The sequence below is a fragment of the Bos indicus x Bos taurus genome, chromosome 28 (genome assembly GCF_003369695.1).
Source record: "Bos indicus x Bos taurus breed Angus x Brahman F1 hybrid chromosome 28, Bos_hybrid_MaternalHap_v2.0, whole genome shotgun sequence".
NCBI classification, from domain to species: domain Eukaryota; kingdom Metazoa; phylum Chordata; class Mammalia; order Artiodactyla; family Bovidae; genus Bos; species Bos indicus x Bos taurus.
Window position 1 is genome coordinate 29,259,294 of NC_040103.1, and position 16,666 is coordinate 29,275,959.

General features: G+C 41.5%; 4 protein-coding genes across 5 annotated transcripts in view; 1 reads left to right on the plus strand and 3 right to left on the minus strand.

The window, feature by feature from the left end:
- The window catches only part of FAM149B1 (family with sequence similarity 149 member B1), a 51,133-nt gene extending 47,436 nt beyond the window's left edge, over nucleotides 1-3,697 (plus strand). For both annotated transcript variants that reach the window (XM_027530686.1, XM_027530684.1), the window contains 2 exons: nucleotides 993-1,071; nucleotides 2,250-3,697. In XM_027530686.1, the coding sequence (XP_027386487.1) occupies nucleotides 993-1,071; nucleotides 2,250-2,323 (153 nt within the window). In that variant the 3' untranslated portion in view covers nucleotides 2,324-3,697. The remainder of the gene's footprint in view (nucleotides 1-992; nucleotides 1,072-2,249) is intronic.
- Nucleotides 1,370-9,327, minus strand: DNAJC9 (DnaJ heat shock protein family (Hsp40) member C9). The gene is made up of 5 exons (XM_027530695.1): nucleotides 8,618-9,327; nucleotides 8,308-8,448; nucleotides 7,451-7,705; nucleotides 5,189-5,275; nucleotides 1,370-4,831 (listed from the first exon to the last, which is right to left on the minus strand). Exons 1-5 carry the CDS (start codon nucleotides 8,795-8,797, stop codon nucleotides 4,712-4,714), a joined length of 783 nt encoding a protein of 260 aa, XP_027386496.1. The 5' UTR covers nucleotides 8,798-9,327; the 3' UTR covers nucleotides 1,370-4,711.
- A 3,025-nt stretch (nucleotides 9,328-12,352) lies between these two features.
- MRPS16 (mitochondrial ribosomal protein S16) lies at nucleotides 12,353-14,206 on the minus strand. The gene is made up of 3 exons (XM_027530696.1): nucleotides 14,003-14,206; nucleotides 13,076-13,336; nucleotides 12,353-12,593 (listed from the first exon to the last, which is right to left on the minus strand). The coding sequence occupies exons 1-3, from the start codon at nucleotides 14,013-14,015 to the stop codon at nucleotides 12,460-12,462; spliced, it is 408 nt and encodes a 135-aa protein (XP_027386497.1). The 5' UTR covers nucleotides 14,016-14,206; the 3' UTR covers nucleotides 12,353-12,459.
- A 1,308-nt stretch (nucleotides 14,207-15,514) lies between these two features.
- Nucleotides 15,515-16,666, minus strand: part of CFAP70 (cilia and flagella associated protein 70) — an 83,440-nt gene continuing 82,288 nt past the window's right edge. The window contains exon 28 of the mRNA XM_027530681.1: nucleotides 15,515-15,842. Within this exon, the coding sequence (XP_027386482.1) occupies nucleotides 15,762-15,842 (81 nt within the window). The 3' untranslated portion in view covers nucleotides 15,515-15,761. The remainder of the gene's footprint in view (nucleotides 15,843-16,666) is intronic.

Consider the following 16,666-nt stretch of genomic DNA (forward strand, 5'->3'; position numbering starts at 1 on the left):
TAGAAGAGTGGTGAGAATAAATGAATGGGACATTGTACTGCTTCCTAGGGCTGCCGTTAACAAACTACCACAAACTGGGTGGCTTAAGACAATGTAAATCTATTCTCTCAGTTCCAGAGTCTGTTAAGTCCAAAATCAAGGTATCAGCAGAGCTACGTTCCCACTGCAGGCTCTAGGGAAGAATCTTTTCTTGCCTCTATTCTAGTTCATGAGGTGTTCAGCTTAACTGACTGTTTTTGTAAATAAAGTTTTCTTAGAGCAGAGCCACCATTTGTACTTTCTGTGGCTGCTTTCCTAGTTCCAGTGACAGTATGTTCCACAAAACCTGAAATGTTTACTATCTGGTCCTCTATTAAAAAAAAAAAAAGTTTGCTGACCATTGATAGAAAACATGGGGCTTCATCAGGAGAGGAAAAAAAAAAAACCCTCAAATCTCTTATTCCAATGCTGACAAGAAACTGAGATGTTTTTTATTCCAGAAGTATCAGCAAAACGGCATTGATAGCTCTTTTTTTTAGTATCTGCATGTGGATATTTTAGTTGTATCTTAAAACCTTTAAATCCCTTAAAGCAGTTTTGAAATGTTTGAGTCCCATATTGAGAGTCACATTTTAAGCATGGAGGTTGTTCTGTTCTGTTGTTTTAAACAGTTAGCAGGCAATGGAAATCAGATTCAAATTCCCTTGAGAGCCAATTATGAGTACTTAGAAATATTAAACCATATGGATTATTTATAAATGCTAAGATTTTCTTAAAGGCATATTAATAAAGTTGCAGAACTTGCAATTTTTACAAGTTAACAATCATTCTGTGGGCTGCTGGCTTGGGATTTTTAACTTGGAATGTTAAGTGTATATTCAGCCAACTGTCCCTCAGACTGACAGATGATGCCAATTACATTGCTGTCCGACTTTCCCTTGTAAAACAACTAACACATTATCCTCTGGAAGAAGTCACACTGTAAGCAGTGACTCATCTTCTCTCTTTTTCAGCCAGATACGCAGTATCGTCGTGTGTGTGCTGCTGAGTATCCTCACCAGGCCCGACCTGGTAGGGGATCTGCGGGGACAGGTGGGGTCATGGCTCTTATTTTACTACAGTCTTGTTAAGATCTTGCTTTTTTCCCATGCTTATTATTTTTTCTTCCTCCAGATTTTATATTTTGTTTTCCTACATCTTTGTAAATCATCTCAAATTCATTTTGGAATATAGGATATAGTAATAAAAAGAAAAATAAGAGAACTCTAACTGCTCAAAGCCAAGAAGTTCCAGATCTGTTTTCTCATATATAAATTTTCCTCTTGCCATTCTGGCAGAGTAAACAATGCTTTTTTTTTTTTTTTAATATAAACAAATTAAGCCAAATAAATCATTTTCATAACATTCAAACACTGCATGGATTTTATTATGTAGGCAAAAACCTGTATTGCTATGGATTAAACTGCTCTAAGTTTTCTTAGAGCAGAGCCACCACATTCATTCAATTTAGTTAAACTGCTAGGCCAAGGTAAGAAAAGAAATTCACAATGTCAAGACATGAGGAGTCTGATTCCATCCCATTAACTTTTTTGTCTTCTAAGTTATATTCTATAGTTTCTATTTTCATAGGAGTGATAGGAGGAAATTGAAGAACATCTTAATTTTTCCTATAATGGTCTTCTCACCATCAGGGTCATTTTTTCCTTATGTTATAGGTGAAATTTAGAATTACCAGGCAGTTGAAATGTTTCCTGTTAATAATCAGATTAATTAGCAAGTATGTTAAAGTATGTTAAAAAGTAATCTGCCTGAAATCATCTCTGTAGTTCAAGTGAATTCTCTTAGTTCAGGTTCCTAGCAGCAACATTTAGTAGTCTATGCCGTCAGCAGATTCTGTTCTTGGATCAGTCCTCAGGGAAGCACTACTGCCTCTGAGCTACAGTTACTACATCTGGCCATGCTGATGGTCAAGTGTAACTAGTATAATGTTTAGCTAAGTGAAACACATTTTATTCCTTTTCAATTAGTGACTATTTTCTAAAATTAGGTTACTACATCACATCTTACATAGATTTTGTTTGTTTTTACATGATAAAATATGCAAACACAATTTTCACTGCTTTAGTAAATATAAACTTTACTACTTAGTCACAGTCTCCAAATTTAAAGTCTAATAACTGGAGCAAAAAAAGTCTGTACATAGGAGCTCAAGACGATCAAATCTAGAATGTCTATTCATGTTACTCTACGATGTTATCTTTGTCTCTCAGGTCCTCAGTTACATGGATCTACAAAATCTCAAAACAGAAGTGGACCAATCTCTAGAACCAGGCAGGGACCGTAGCACGAATGAGGAGAACTTGCTTCGGGCTGCAGGGAACACATGGGAAGATTTCACAAATCAATGTTCAGTCATCTCATGATGCAGACCTTGTATACAAGAGACAACCTGAAACCATCTTTGTGAATTATTTTGGTACAACAGACTGAGAACAGTATCAGCCAAAGATTACATGGGTACTGTTTCTATCTCCAGTTACTGTCTTCTGTTCAGCATAAGTTAATCACTTCACTGGACAGTAAAGTTTGTAGCCAAAGATGTAACAAATGAATAATTTCCTCCAAATCACTGCTCATGTTGTCTGTTAACAATGATCAGTTCAATTACTACAGCATTCTATCAGACTACGTGTACACAAAATGTAGCAAATCATTTGATAACATTATTATTGGCTTAATTACTTGTGTTAATTTATTTTAACATTATTGTGTTAATTTCTGGAGAGGTGTACTCACTTTTAAGTCATTTTTAGGAGACAGTTCCTTAAAAAACAGATGTGATTCCTAAATTTTTCTCTTAGATGTCCAAATCCATAGGCAGATATATATGGCAGGGATGAATAACTAAAAACATAAATGTTGAGCACTGGTATAAAGTAATCCATGTAATAAATAATGAATGTTTTTTTTCCCCCAGGTAGGACAATTCAGCCTTACAACAGCTGCCTGACATCAGGTTACACTTGTTTTCTTCTCAAAGTACTTTGGTGGTCATTTCCTACCCACCCCCTCAAACCCCTGCTGCCCCAAATATCACACCTGCCTTGCTAGATTTTCTCCTGCAGGTCTAAGAAAAGCAATTTAAAAATTTATAGAATCTTTCTGTTAGTGAGCCAGCAAGACACAACTTCTTAAAATTCCTGAAACCCTGCTGTTCTGTTTAGTATAAACATATACTAGAGCAAAGGAAGAGAACTTTGACATTCTTCTGATTTTCTGATTTGATATTCTTCCGATTTTCACATGGACCTTTCCCAAGTGCACTCATGAATGCAGCAATGGTTTTAACTATGGCTTAAACTTATTTAATTTCGTTGAATTTTAATTCTGATGATCATATTGGTTTTAGATCTTCTATTAATCTTCAGAGTTGATAAATTCAAATGATCATCAATTGGGATAATTTTATTGTTTCAAAGTGTTCTAATACTATCATATGAAGACAGATACAGCAGACAACCTGCATTAAACTGTATTTTTAATACAATTAAGAGTATTTTTTAACCTATTTGTAATCACAAACTGAAAACATGTCTTACGCTTACCTCAGATAAATTATGTACATGAATCTCAGTAACAGGAGGCTTGTTTTATGCATATGGTATTGAATATATTAGCTTACAAATCAGAGATTTTAAGTTGAACAGTCTCTAAAAAATTTTCATATATTCTAATGAACTCCTACCAATTCTACTAAATATAAATGAAAATCTCTGTACTATTCTCACAAATCAATACCATAAGTACATGATAACAAACCACTGGATCAAGACAGCTTGCCTTTCAAGGTCAGAGTTAACAATCATTTAGCCTCACCTTTTTATAGATGAGGAAACAAGTTCTGACAAGCTCAGTAACCTGACTCTAAGGACATTCAGCAGTTACAGAGGATTACAGCATCTCTTTATGGAACTTAAACCAGGCTATCTGCTACAATGCTGGCTAGAACTACTTTTCTTCTCTCCTTTATCCTAGGCACCATTCATATATTTAATAAATCATCTTTTAAATGATCATATTGGGATCACTTAAAAAGCCCTGGGAACTTAACAGTCATCTTTCACTTGATTATTTCATCTTGTACAATTCTTACAAAAGTGCTTGAAGTAATCTGAACACCTGTTTCTCCTATACACCTCAAGCAAAGAGTGCCAAACTTGGTTGAGGAGGAAAAAAAAAAGAGAGGACCTAGGCAAGAACATTAAGAGTGAAAGCAAACTGGCAAGTATTTGGAAAACAGATGCCCAGCAAGTGTCGAAGGCTAGGTAGAGCACATGTCCTAAAAAACACACACCACTGAATACCCTGAAGCTCACTCCTACGTGGCAAAATAACAACTGCTAAAAGTGGTAGGGACAGATCTGCATGCTAGAGAGTTCCTCATACAGGAGACACACAGAAGAGTGCTCTCGGGAAGCATTCCCCTCCCGCTCCCTCGGTGATCACCACCAATGCCTTCAGAGGAGGACCTCACAGAATGTCAGCCTATTTCTAGGATAAACTAAGACCAGGCTGAGAGAGTCTACTTGGTTTAGATAGTTGATCCAAATAATTTAGGCTTGAAAGACAACTTTTCTCAAGAGTTGAGTTGACTTCTGTCTTCAAATCTTGACTGTACCTTGCCTACAAAGGCATCAGTTAACACCTATGGACTTTTGAAGAGAATATTCCATTATTTCTTTTCTTTCTTGAGAGTCGTTTTTTTCCCTCCTCGTTTGGAAGGTTTGCAGTACTTTGCTTCCATCTGAGCCAGAAAATTGTCCATTTCCTTTTGCCGATCCTTTTGTCTGCTCTGTTTAAGAAGTTAAAACACAAGCTTTCAAAACTCAAGACTGTCCACAGAAATAAAGTATTCAGCAGTTGCTGAAAGGGAGAATAGGGAGTGACTGCTAGTGTTTAGAGTGATGAAGATGTTCTGGAATTAGATAGTGCTGATGATTGTAAAACCTGATCAATAATATACTAAAAAACCACTGAATTATACCACTGAATTGTACATTTTAAAAGGATGACTGTATGGTACCTGAATGTCTTAAAAGATGAAAACAAAATGCCTACAATACTATATAAACTCCAAAGAAATATTAGCAGTAAGAAGCAGAAATTGGAAGAAATGGCGGTAAGCTTCACAGACAACCTGACAGTTTACCTGAATGGCTACTTTCAAGTTATCCACTCCTTCATCAAGCCCCAACTCCTTCCTGCTCATTTCTGCTTCTTTAGCCTCTTCCTGAGCCTAAAACAGAAACTCGTGTGAGATACAATGCCAACCTAGCAAATACTAAAAATACACCCTCTTTCCCAAAAGTAAATCTGTTAAGACCATTTCAATTTGAGGATTATATAAATTAAAAGGATAAAATCAAGCAGTAGATCCTCTTTTTCCAATTAGTCGGAGAAGGCAATGGCACCCCACTCCAGTACTCTTGCCTGGAAAATCCCATGGATGGAGGAACCTGGTAGGCTGCAGTCCATGGGGGTCACTAAGAGTCGGGCACGACTGAGCGACTTCACTTTCACTTTTCACTTTCTTGCATTGGAGAAGGAAATGGCAGCCAACCCACTCCAGTATTCTTGGCTGGAGAATCCCAGGGACGGAGGAGCCTAGTGGGCTGCCCTCTATGGGGTCGCACAGAGTCAGACATGACTGAGGCGACTTAGCAGCAGCAGCAGGTCATTTGGTTCCATAAACCATAGGGGGACAGTAAGGAAAACAAAATGCTAGAAGAGCTAAGAAAGGTCACTTAACCAAGGATGCCCTCAAACGTTGCCAGGACACAGGCACCTCAGATTCCTCCTCTGGAAACCAAATTTACTACATGTGACTTGTGGTAGCCAAGAGTGCAACCCTGGTTTAAAATTTCCCCTAAGTAGTTAGGATAAACTCTAACAAATTCCGTTTTAACGTTTCTTTACCAGATTTCAAACCCACCTCCTCTTGCCAAATTTTACTAGGGCACTGATTCCAAACTACTACAAGAATACCTTGGGAAAGGTTAGTAAGTTCATTCTCCAGGGCAACACCTAAGACTATGAGAGGCCCCAGTCCCCAGAGAATTTTCTCAACAGCAATGAATACTATTAATACTGAGAATGATGATATGTTAGGACCTTGTTACTCTAATAAAAGAGTTTCCTCTGCCTACTTCAGTCCTTGAAATCAATTTTTTTTTAATACTATTTTTTCTCTAAGTTTGCAGAACTCTTTGTCAAAACTATTCCATTCCCCACTCCACCCCCCAAACTCTAGGGAAGTTTCTCAAGCTAATAGGCTATTACTGAACACAGCTGTGCTCAGTTTCACCTAAAAAAAGTTGCCAACTTAAACTGTCAGCTTGAAATCTAGACAGATGTAGCCTATAAGCCAAAGTGATGATCTTGATACACATTCCACTTCTCTCAACACACTTGTCAGGTTTTTCCTGCATCTTTTTACATAAAAGCCACAGACCTAACTCCACCTCCAATTCAGCCATACAAATAAAGTACCCACCAAAAAGCTACAGTCTTACACTATCTGCTCTCCCTAGAGTTCCCATTATGAAAGCCAGGCTGAGGCAAGAGTGACTTTAATACCAGTCCGGTCTTCCCCTAAAGACCAGAGGCACAGGTATTTGTTACCTTGAATCTGCTCCCTCCTGAACCCCAGATGTCCTTAAGCTCCTTTCCCTTGCCATCGTCCTTCCCCTTACCAACTCCCCAGTTTAATATGGGTGAAAAGGACACACAAACCACAATCCTTGATACTCTACAAAATTGTACCTCAAAGGGTGTTTGGAAATACATCATTATCAAAATAAACTGGTTTTTGGTTGTTTTTTTTTTCACTCACCCCATCTCCCCATTTTTTTTTGTTTTTTTAATGTATATTCTGGGTCCAACTCAAGAATCGAAGTGAGTTAAGTCACTCAGTCATCTCCCGACTCTTTGCGACGCCATGGACGAGCCTACCAGGCTCCTCCATGGGATTTTCCAGGCAAAAGTACTGGAATGGGTTGCCATCAAAACTGGGCAAGAATACAGGAATTTGAATTAATAAGACATAGTCCTACAGTCTCTGTCACCTTCTCACCCCTTAACCAAGTGAGAATGTGGAGCCTAGGTATCTGGATTCTGTTACTTTACTGCCTTAGAATGCCTCAGCAAGGTTAAAAAAATTGGCCCATATGAAGAATATTTCAGTGCTACTTTCAAATGATACTGATTATCTAATCCACACAGTAAAATCCTTTTGAGCACAACAGAGTAGGGGAAAAAAGTTTCTCTTAGTGAGCTCATTAAGTTAGATGGCAACCAGAAAAGAAGTTAAGCCTTATCTTTATTTCAGCAGTCTTATATATATTTTCGTTGTTATATATATCCTCAAATTCTTTTGGGAAGTAGTCAAGATATATGGCATTCAAAATCTTACCCTCCTTTTCCTTGCATTCATCTTCTGCTTCGATTCTTTGACAAAGGCATTATAGGATGGGACCTCTCCAGCATCAATGGCTTGTTGAATAATGTGCCTTATCCTGGGTTCTTCTGTGTATTGCACACACAGCACAGACTCCATAATCTGATCCATGTCACCCTTGAAGTCCAGATAGGCCTGTTTAATATCAGTCAGCTCTTCTTCAGAACCTTTGTATGTCTTCTCAAAAGCCTGAATGTCTTCCAGAGATATCTGAACAAATGAGAGACACATGCTGTAACTTTGATTCAAAGTTAATTTTAAATAATCGGAATACAAGAAAAAAGTTAACTCAGGTGTCAAAATATTTCTCCCCAAATACAACAGCTGCTTGAGTTGAAATTGTTGCAAGGAAGCAAATTTTCTATGCTAAAGATTTTCTAGAGTTCTCCCTAGTCCAATCTTCAGAATTGCTAAGCTACACACCAGAAAATTTAAGTGAAGTTTCCAAAGGTGAGAAGAGACCCAGAAAAATACTTGGGGCTTACACCTGGCTTTGTAAAATAAAGCATATATTATAAAAAAATGTAATGTCTCCCTTTCACTACACTCTACACCAAGAGTTAAAGGCCCATTTCAGTAAGTGTGTGCATCTATGTATGTACGTGCATGTGTTATAACACACATATATACATGGTTCAACAGAACGCTTAAATTTGCCCTTCTTCAAAGAAGTGGGTCTCTCTAATATTTAGAGACCAAATAAAAAATCCTCATTCTTAACAACACAAAACGCAAGGTCTTAGAGGCATTCAATAAAGGTTTATTGAATGAGAAATGGGAACGGTCGTAAGAAAATCCCCAGAGTTCTTTACCTTTTTAAAGAGTAATCTCCAATAGGCCTCCCAGTCCCGGTCTTGGCTGAGCACATCAGAATCCTCGTCCACTGTTCCCTGTTCATCGTATAATGTTCTCTGTTCTTTGTCACTCAGAACGGAGTAGACCTTTCCAAGGATCTGCGGGAAAGAGTACACTAAAATCACCCTTCCGCCTCTCACTGAAACCGCGCCGCGAGAAATAAAGATTAGAAAACGCCAGGCCGGGCTCGGCTCACTCTACCCCGAGAGGCAGGGCGGTCATAAGACGGAGGGAAGCCCGGGCGGCCGTGGATAGAGTCTAGCGCACCTGGAAGCGGCGGGTGGCGTCTTCTTTGTCGCCCTCGCCCACCCGATCCGGGTGCACCTGCAGGGACACCTTGTGATAGCCGCGTCGGATCTCGCCGTCTGAGGCCTCGCGCCGCACGCCCAATACTTGGTAAAGGTCGGCGGTGCCGAATAGTTCTTCGCACAGTTCCAGAAGCCCCATGGTCGGCAGCGGTGCGAAGGGGGCGGCGGGCTCAGCGAAAACACCTGACCCAGCCACACTAAGTACAGCTCAAGAGCGCCTACCTTTTCCCGCGCAAAAAGCCCGAGGCGCTAGCGTCACAAGAGGCGCCGGAAGAGGCGGGGTCACGCCGCCGCACTTTACGGCCGTTGAGGGATGGGGGCGTGGCCAAACGGGACTGTCAGGATTGAGGCGGTGAGTCTCCCATCACCGCAATCTCCTTCCACAAGTTCTCTGAGCTCCGGACGTCCTCCCCTTACTCTGAAAACCTCATCCCTACCTTTTCCCCAATGTCCCAGCTCAGTTTATGCAACAGTGTAAAGGTTCATATTAGGTTTAACCTAGCGCTGCTTTCTTTTTGCCTTTTTTCCCAGTAAAAAACAGCGAAACATCAGCATTTGGCAATCTCATTTGGTTTAAATTTGGGGATCACAACAGATTGTGGAAAATTCTTAAAAGAGATGGGAATACCAGACAACCTTACCTGCCTCCTGAGAAACCTGTATGGGCTTCCCTGTAGCTCAGACGGTGAAGAATCGGCCTGCAATGGAGACCTGGGTTCGATACCCCAGTGGAGAAGATCCACTGGAGACAGGAATGGCAACCCACTCCTGTATTCCTGCTTGGAGAATTCCATGGACTGAACAGAGGGGCCTGGCAGGCTACAGTCCATGGGGTGGCAGAGTCAGACACAACTGAGCGATTAACTACACTACTACAAGAAGCAATAGTTAGAACCAGACGTGAACAATGGGCTGGTTCCAAATTGGGAAAGGAGTCAGTCAAGACTGTAAATTGTCACCCTTCTTATTTAACTTACATGCAGAGTAAATCATGCGAAATGCTGGGCTGGATGTATCACAAGCTGGAATCAGGATTGCAGAGAGAAATACCGAAAACCTCAGATATGTAGATAACAACACCCTAATAGCAGAAGGTGAAGAACTAAAGAGTCTCTTGATGAGGGTGAAAGAGTGAAAAAGCTGGCTTAAAACTCAATGTTCAAAAAACCAAGATATGACATCCAGGCCCATCACTTCATGGCAAATAGGGAAAAAACAGAAACAGTGACTGACTTTTTCTTTGGCTCCAAAATCACTGCAGATGGTGACTGTAGCCATACAACTAAAAGACGCTTGCTCCTTGGAAGAAAAGCTATGACAAACCTAGACAGTATTAAAAAAGCTAAGTGCTGAAGAATTGATACTTTCAAACTGTAGTGCTGGAGAAGATTCCAGAGTCCCTTGGACAGCACAGTGATCAAACCAGTCAATCCTAAAGGAAATTAACCCTGAAAATTCATTGGAAAGACTGATGCTGAAGCACCAATTATTTGACCACCTGATGTGAAGAGCCGACTAATTGGAAAAGACCCCAATGCTGAGAAAGACGGAGGGCATGAAGAGAAGGGGACAACAGGATGAGATGGTTGGATGGCATCATTGACTCAATAGACATGAGTTTGAGCAAACTCTGGGAGAGAGTGAAGAATAGGCATGCTACAGTCCATGAGGTCGTCAAGAGTTGGACACGACTGAGTGACTGAACAACAAGTTGGGACTGCTAGGCAGGGACTTTCCCTTGAGCCCTGCAATTGTAAAAACCTACATTAAACAAAAAGCACAAAATACCAGTCTTCTAAAAATTCTCTAATTGATAGTTCTAGATTTGACATTTATTACAGAATCATTTCCATTCACCTTCCAGTTCCTGAATCACCTTCCACTTTGGTGGAGATAACATGATCCAAACCCCCATCTTGATAAAAATATAAGCTTTAGCAACAAAGGCTTTCTAAAGTGCAGACGTGGGTTTGAGCTTGTTGGATTTGAGATGGTGGCAAGACAGACAGATGCAATCATCCAAGAATTGGTGAAAAATCTGGGCCTGGAAATCCAAAGCAAGAGGAATAGAGGAAACTTCGGAAATCAGGGAGAGGATGAGCTTACACAGAAGTTTCCATATGTGTGTCTTAAAGACAAGACAGACCAGGGCACAAAGTGAATACGCGAATTAGCAGAAATTCATCAGCTCAAAATAATACCTATTTCACATCAGTTCCCTTCATTGGTCAATACTTTCCAGAATTACATTTTCCTCTGCTGCTGCTGCTGCTAAGTCCCTTCAGTCGTGTCTGACTCTGTGTGACCCCATAGAGGGCAGCCCACTAGGCTCCCCCGTCCGTGGGATTCTCCAGGCAAGAACACTGGAGTGGGTTGCCATTTCCTTCTCCAATGCATGAAAGTGAAAAGTGAAAGTGAAGTCGCTCAGTCACGTCCAACTCTTTGTGACCCCATGGACTGCAGCCTATCAGGCTCCTCCGTCCATGGGACTTCCCAGGCAAGAGTACTGGAGTGGGGTGCCATTGCCTTCTCCAACATTCTCCTCTACTCTACCAGTTAAGGTTTCTCCAAAGACTTCAAACTCTCCAGGGTAGACTGTTCTCCTTTAAACTTTGAAATGGTTTTCAAAGCATTTCTTTTTCCTACCTTCAAGATCAAACTCCCATAAAGTCAGTTGCTCTCTGCCTGTCCTGCCTTTAAATCCTCCCCAAAGCAAGTGGAGGCCATCCAGTGACAACTCAGAGAGCCTTGATGACCTGAGTTTGAGGTGGCTGGCAATTATTCTCAGAATACAAAACTGAGAATAGGTTGGTACAACAATAGGGCTTTAGAATCTCCTCTATAAATCTCCCATATTTTAGTTTTACACCAGATTATGAAATTTATATTATTCAGTGTGACGACTAAAGCCATCTAACCCTGCTACAGTTATGGTGGAACAGATAACAGGCTTTTGGGAGACACAACCAGTCATTTATATTAACCATGATACCTCAACCTAATTTTGTCATTGACTTTTAAAGTGGACTTTTGAAAAGCCCTTTATCTTTACTCACTACCCCCACTACAGACATAACATGATGGAAAGGGCTCTCCAGGTAGGAACACTGGGGTCTGACTCTGTTCTGCCCAATACTAAAACTGTGTGGCCTTGACCGAGTTTCTACTTCTGAACCTCAGCTTCCCCACTGATAAACTGGAGACAATCCTACCTAATTTCATGATACCTTATAATTCTCACCAATAACCTTGCATGGAAGTTGTACATAGGTACTTTACTTTCTTCCAGTTATTCTTTCTTTAAAAAGTAGATTATTAGAGCCTAAAAGCATGTAACAAACTACCTTTGTAAATTTGAAATTGTGTGTTGACAAGACAATGTAAATCTGCAATTACAAAAACAGTAAGTGAAGTAATTGTATTCTTGAGTTGGTGGGATGACCATAAATGATTAAAGAAGGAAATACTTGGAAAGGACACAGACATGCTGGTTGGGGACTTTGAAACAGGGAAATCTTGGAAGGTAGTAGGCTATAAAGTTGCCCAGGGGACCTAGAGTCCAACCTCCCCCACAGCCACTGTCTTTCCCCTCAAGAAGGCTGGAAGAATTAATTAGTATCTATACCCAGCTTTATGTCGATCAAGAACAAACTTCTCCCAGGGCTCTGTTCAGATCAGGCCAGATGATCATGGATGACTTAAAAAATTCCATTTATTGACCTCTAAATAATAAAACTAAGTGTTCTGCACAAATATTTTAAGAGGACTTCAAGTTTGTTTCCACTGCTATGTTCACTGAAGTCAGTTCTCTTTTGTTTCTGTAGCCTCTGTATCTGTTTTCTGAGCCGCTAAGAGGACTTCTTGTGCCCGTTTCCGTCGCAGCCTCTCAGCATTTGTGATCACCATCGGGTGCAGAGGGAAAAAGCCAGAAAGACCTAAAAGTAACAGGATTTTCATTCATTATAACAATACAAACTAATGTTTACCTGGGAACTTAGTTTCACTTACCTGAAGTCTAGCAGAGATTTGATCCAAGACAAAGATTCAAAACAAATTCCTTACTTGCCAAAATGTTTTTACCTCTTCCCCCAGCTCCCTTCCTTCCATTTACTGCAAGGTCACAATGGATGTTGTCTACTTCTTAACACTATTTTCCTTACTTGAAAAAATGATCAACTGACAGTCATGCAAGACACACCATTCCCATTTTTTTTAGCATAAAATCTCAGTCATCCAAAAGGTCTCATGAAGTCTCTACAAAAGCAATCTCCAGATTTCAACGGGCAACTAGATCAATTTCAGTTCTCCCTCCAGTCCTGATTAGCCTGGAGATAGTGAAAATCATTCTTAATTCTCATCATCTTGGAAATGACTTCAATTTAAAATCCCCTCAAAGAGGTAAGCTTAGCTGAGTTACCCAGAAGCTTTTCCACAGGCTTTGAGAGGTGGGCTCCACAGCCAATCCAATGCCGGATCCGGTCCAGGTTGAGAGCAACGAGTTTCTCTCCATGACTGTTGGGCATTGGATCATAGGAGCCCAGCTGCTCTACGAAACGGCCATCCCTGGGACACTTGTTGTGAGCAGCCACGATGCGGTAGAAAGGCCTGTTGGTACAGCCACCGAGCGCAAGGCGGATGGTTAAGTGGCCTCCACGGTAGGCCTTGCAAAGGACAGTAGCTGTAGACAAATAAGTGGTTAAGACACAAGAATCGAGTGCACAAAATGCAGAAAATGAAATGAGACAACCCCCTTCATCCACTGAAATGTCCTTACTGCTGCTGCTTAGTCGCTTTAGTCGTGTCCAACTCTGTACGACCCTATGGACTGCAGCCAGCCAGGCTCCTCTGTCCATGGGATTCTCTAGGCAGACTATTGGAGTGGGTTGCCTGTGCCCTCCACCAGGGTATCTTCCTGATCTAGAAATCGAACCCGGGTCTCCTGCACTGCAGGCAGATTCTTTACCTCTGAGCCACCAGGGAAGCCCAAAATGTCCTTCCTTTCAACCAATTCTTGTCAGTCTGCCTCAGAAACCCTTTCTTTGTGAAACTCCTCTTAAACACTCCAGCTATACCCAACGCACTCAACACAGGCCTGCTATTTACTGTCTCTGGAACAAGCTGAAGCCCAGCTGCCTCATCTATAAAATGAACGCCATTTATCTCATAGGAGTTCAGCGAAAACTTTAAAAGCGAACAAGAAAACCACTGAAGGCAGAATCAAACGTGTGCAGTTTCAGGTACGGACTGTCTCTAGCTCGTCTAGGAGAGCGCAGCTCCAGTCAGTCCACACGCCCTCTTATCCCCACGACCGCCCGGAAGGTCTCCCAAGGCCCCCAGCACTCACTGAGCTGGACCATGGCGCAGCCGGCGGGCCCCGGGGCCTGTGCGCCAGTTGCGACGCCTCGGAGCTTCCCGGAGCCGGAGCGAATCCGCTCTACGGCCTCCGGCTGCGCGGACAACCCACCAGAAGGCTCAACGCTGAAGAACCGCGGACTTCAACTCTCCGCCACTCCAGCCCAGGCACCTTGGTACCGGAGGCGGAATTGTCCACTCGCCCCGCCTCTTCCGGTCCCGTCCCTGCACTTCCGTAACACAACACGGAGAGCCTTAAGGTGTCTTAACTGCCACGAAGAAGGAGCGGTACAACTTGGGAATGCTCTGCGAGCCGAGCCCGGTGGGATCTCCGGCCCTCACTGCTCTGTGGGTCTCTGCCCGAGGGAGGAATACTGGGAGAATCCCGGAAAGGGGTGAAGTGAAAGTGTTAATCACTCAGCCGTGTCCGACTCTTTGCGACCCTATGCATCGTAGCCCACCAGGCTCCTGGGTCCATGGGATTTCCCAGGCAAGAATTCTGGAGTGGGTTGCCATTCCTTCCTCAAGGGGATCTTCCTGACCCAGGATTCAAACCCGGGTCTTACGTATTGCGGCAGATTCTTTGAGACCGCTTTGAGACCAGCAGAGAAGGCCACCATCCATCCTTCCAGCAAATGTTTTCCGAGCACCAGTTAGGGCCTAGGCGCAGTGCCAGAGAACGCAAAGATGAAAGAGGGCTGTCCTTGCCCCTAGGCAGCTGACAGTCGTGGCGGGAGGTGGAGGGGCAGGCGGTTGTGGGCCGGCGGGGAGAGACGGTGAGGTTACATCAGAGTAACTAGGGGTGGTCAGTACACAGTCTTGGGGTGAGCAGAAGAGATGGTGAACCTAGTAATTCCTCAGGAAGACTTCATAAAGGAGGTAGCATTAGGGCTGAGACTAGAGAAGAACTATAAATGAATGTAGAGTTGATTTTATCCTGTGTTTACCAATGTGCCTCTCACTTCCCCTCCTGTTTTTCCATGTCCCTCTTATTCTCTGTGTCCTCCTTTAAAAAATAAAGACAGGAAGCCTTTATTTTTGGTTTTGCTGTGCACTGATCCAAGAGGACAAGGGTGAGGTATGGTTCCTTTGTCATTTCTAGCCCTAGAATAACGGCCTCAATTGTGAGGAGTTTTATATCTATTATAGAGTAATGGATCCTTCATGGAGCCCTTGTGATTTACATCCATGAAGATACTGTAAGCAAAGACCACTCGATTCAGCTTCTCTGTTCACTGTTAGATCTGGGCACAACTCATGTGCTCTTTGTCCTAATGCAGTGACCCAGCACAGCATTCTTCCTTTCCACCCACCTTAGAAAATGATGCCTTAATTCCTAAGTTCCAGTAAGTGAACCTGGTCACAGATCTTAGCAGTTGACTTCCTACAGGAGTAATTCTGATAAGCTTTCACCTGAAACTAATAATGAACATACTATACCTTACTTATGCACACACACACAAATAGTTATATTCTTATGTATATCTCAGCATACCATAACTGATGAATTCTGAGTTTTTTATTTAGATTTTTTTTTATTGCCATCCAGTTAACTGTCAAACGGTGAAACATCCAGTAACAATAGCCATTCAGTAAAACAATGGAAATAAATGAATGGATATCAGTTATATTGATGATCCTTTCTTTCTTTATCCCCAGTCTTTATTCTGGTAAAACATCCAGGGTTTAATTTCTCTTGGAAAGAAAGGGGCTCAGCATCCTATGCAGAAAATTCTTCAGGTAGAAGGATGTCAGAAAGATGGATTTCCAAAGCCAACCGTCTCCTGAACCATGTGGAGCTCTGCAAGCAGATTCTCATCTTTCAGTTTTAACTGTGTAAGAGGTAGAAGGGAAGAACACATACGTCACCCCTGACATAGTTATGTGGAGATTCCTTATTTGTGGGGCCACAGCTAAAGAACATAGTTCCTCAGGTTGGAATTGGCTCTTCCTATATTCTCTGTTTCATGGTAACTCCATTAAAAAGTCCTCAGAACACTGTGCTGGTTACATGGAAGTGTCCACTTTACAAAAATTTACATGGTATGAATGCTCACAATTTGTGCATTTTTCTTGTGTAAAAAAAAAAGTTTATTTTTAAAAAATTTACCCTAATACCCAAATATATTCTTGGCAGGTGAGAGACAGGAATAAAATACATAGGAATCAAAATCATTAGATTTGAATTTAATTTTAAAATCTCAGTGTGTAATGGACACATCTAGTTGCCTACAAATCCACTCTCTTCTTTTACTAACAAAATCTTCATTTCTTTTCAGGGCAGCAATGTAGGCAACTAAAAAGCGACAGAGTTTCCCTTGCAGCTAGCAATAATTTCAATTGTGATCAATGAAATATAAGCTAAAGTCACATCTCTTTAAAGGGAGGTGAAATAGCTAGTGTGGCCCTTTTGTCCTTTGCCTGCTTTGATCTTTACTATACTTGAAATATGCATGTGATAGCTTGAGGTACAATGGCTGTCTTGCAACTGTAAGGGCTGGGAACTTCATGTTATGATGGGTGAAACAGAAAGAGGTTGGGTTTCTGTTAACACTGTGGAGCTGTGGTACCAGTATGTTCTGGACTTTTCATTAGATGAGAAAAAATAAAACTCCTAATTTGTTTAAGCCACTGGCTTCCAAGTCACATTATTTGC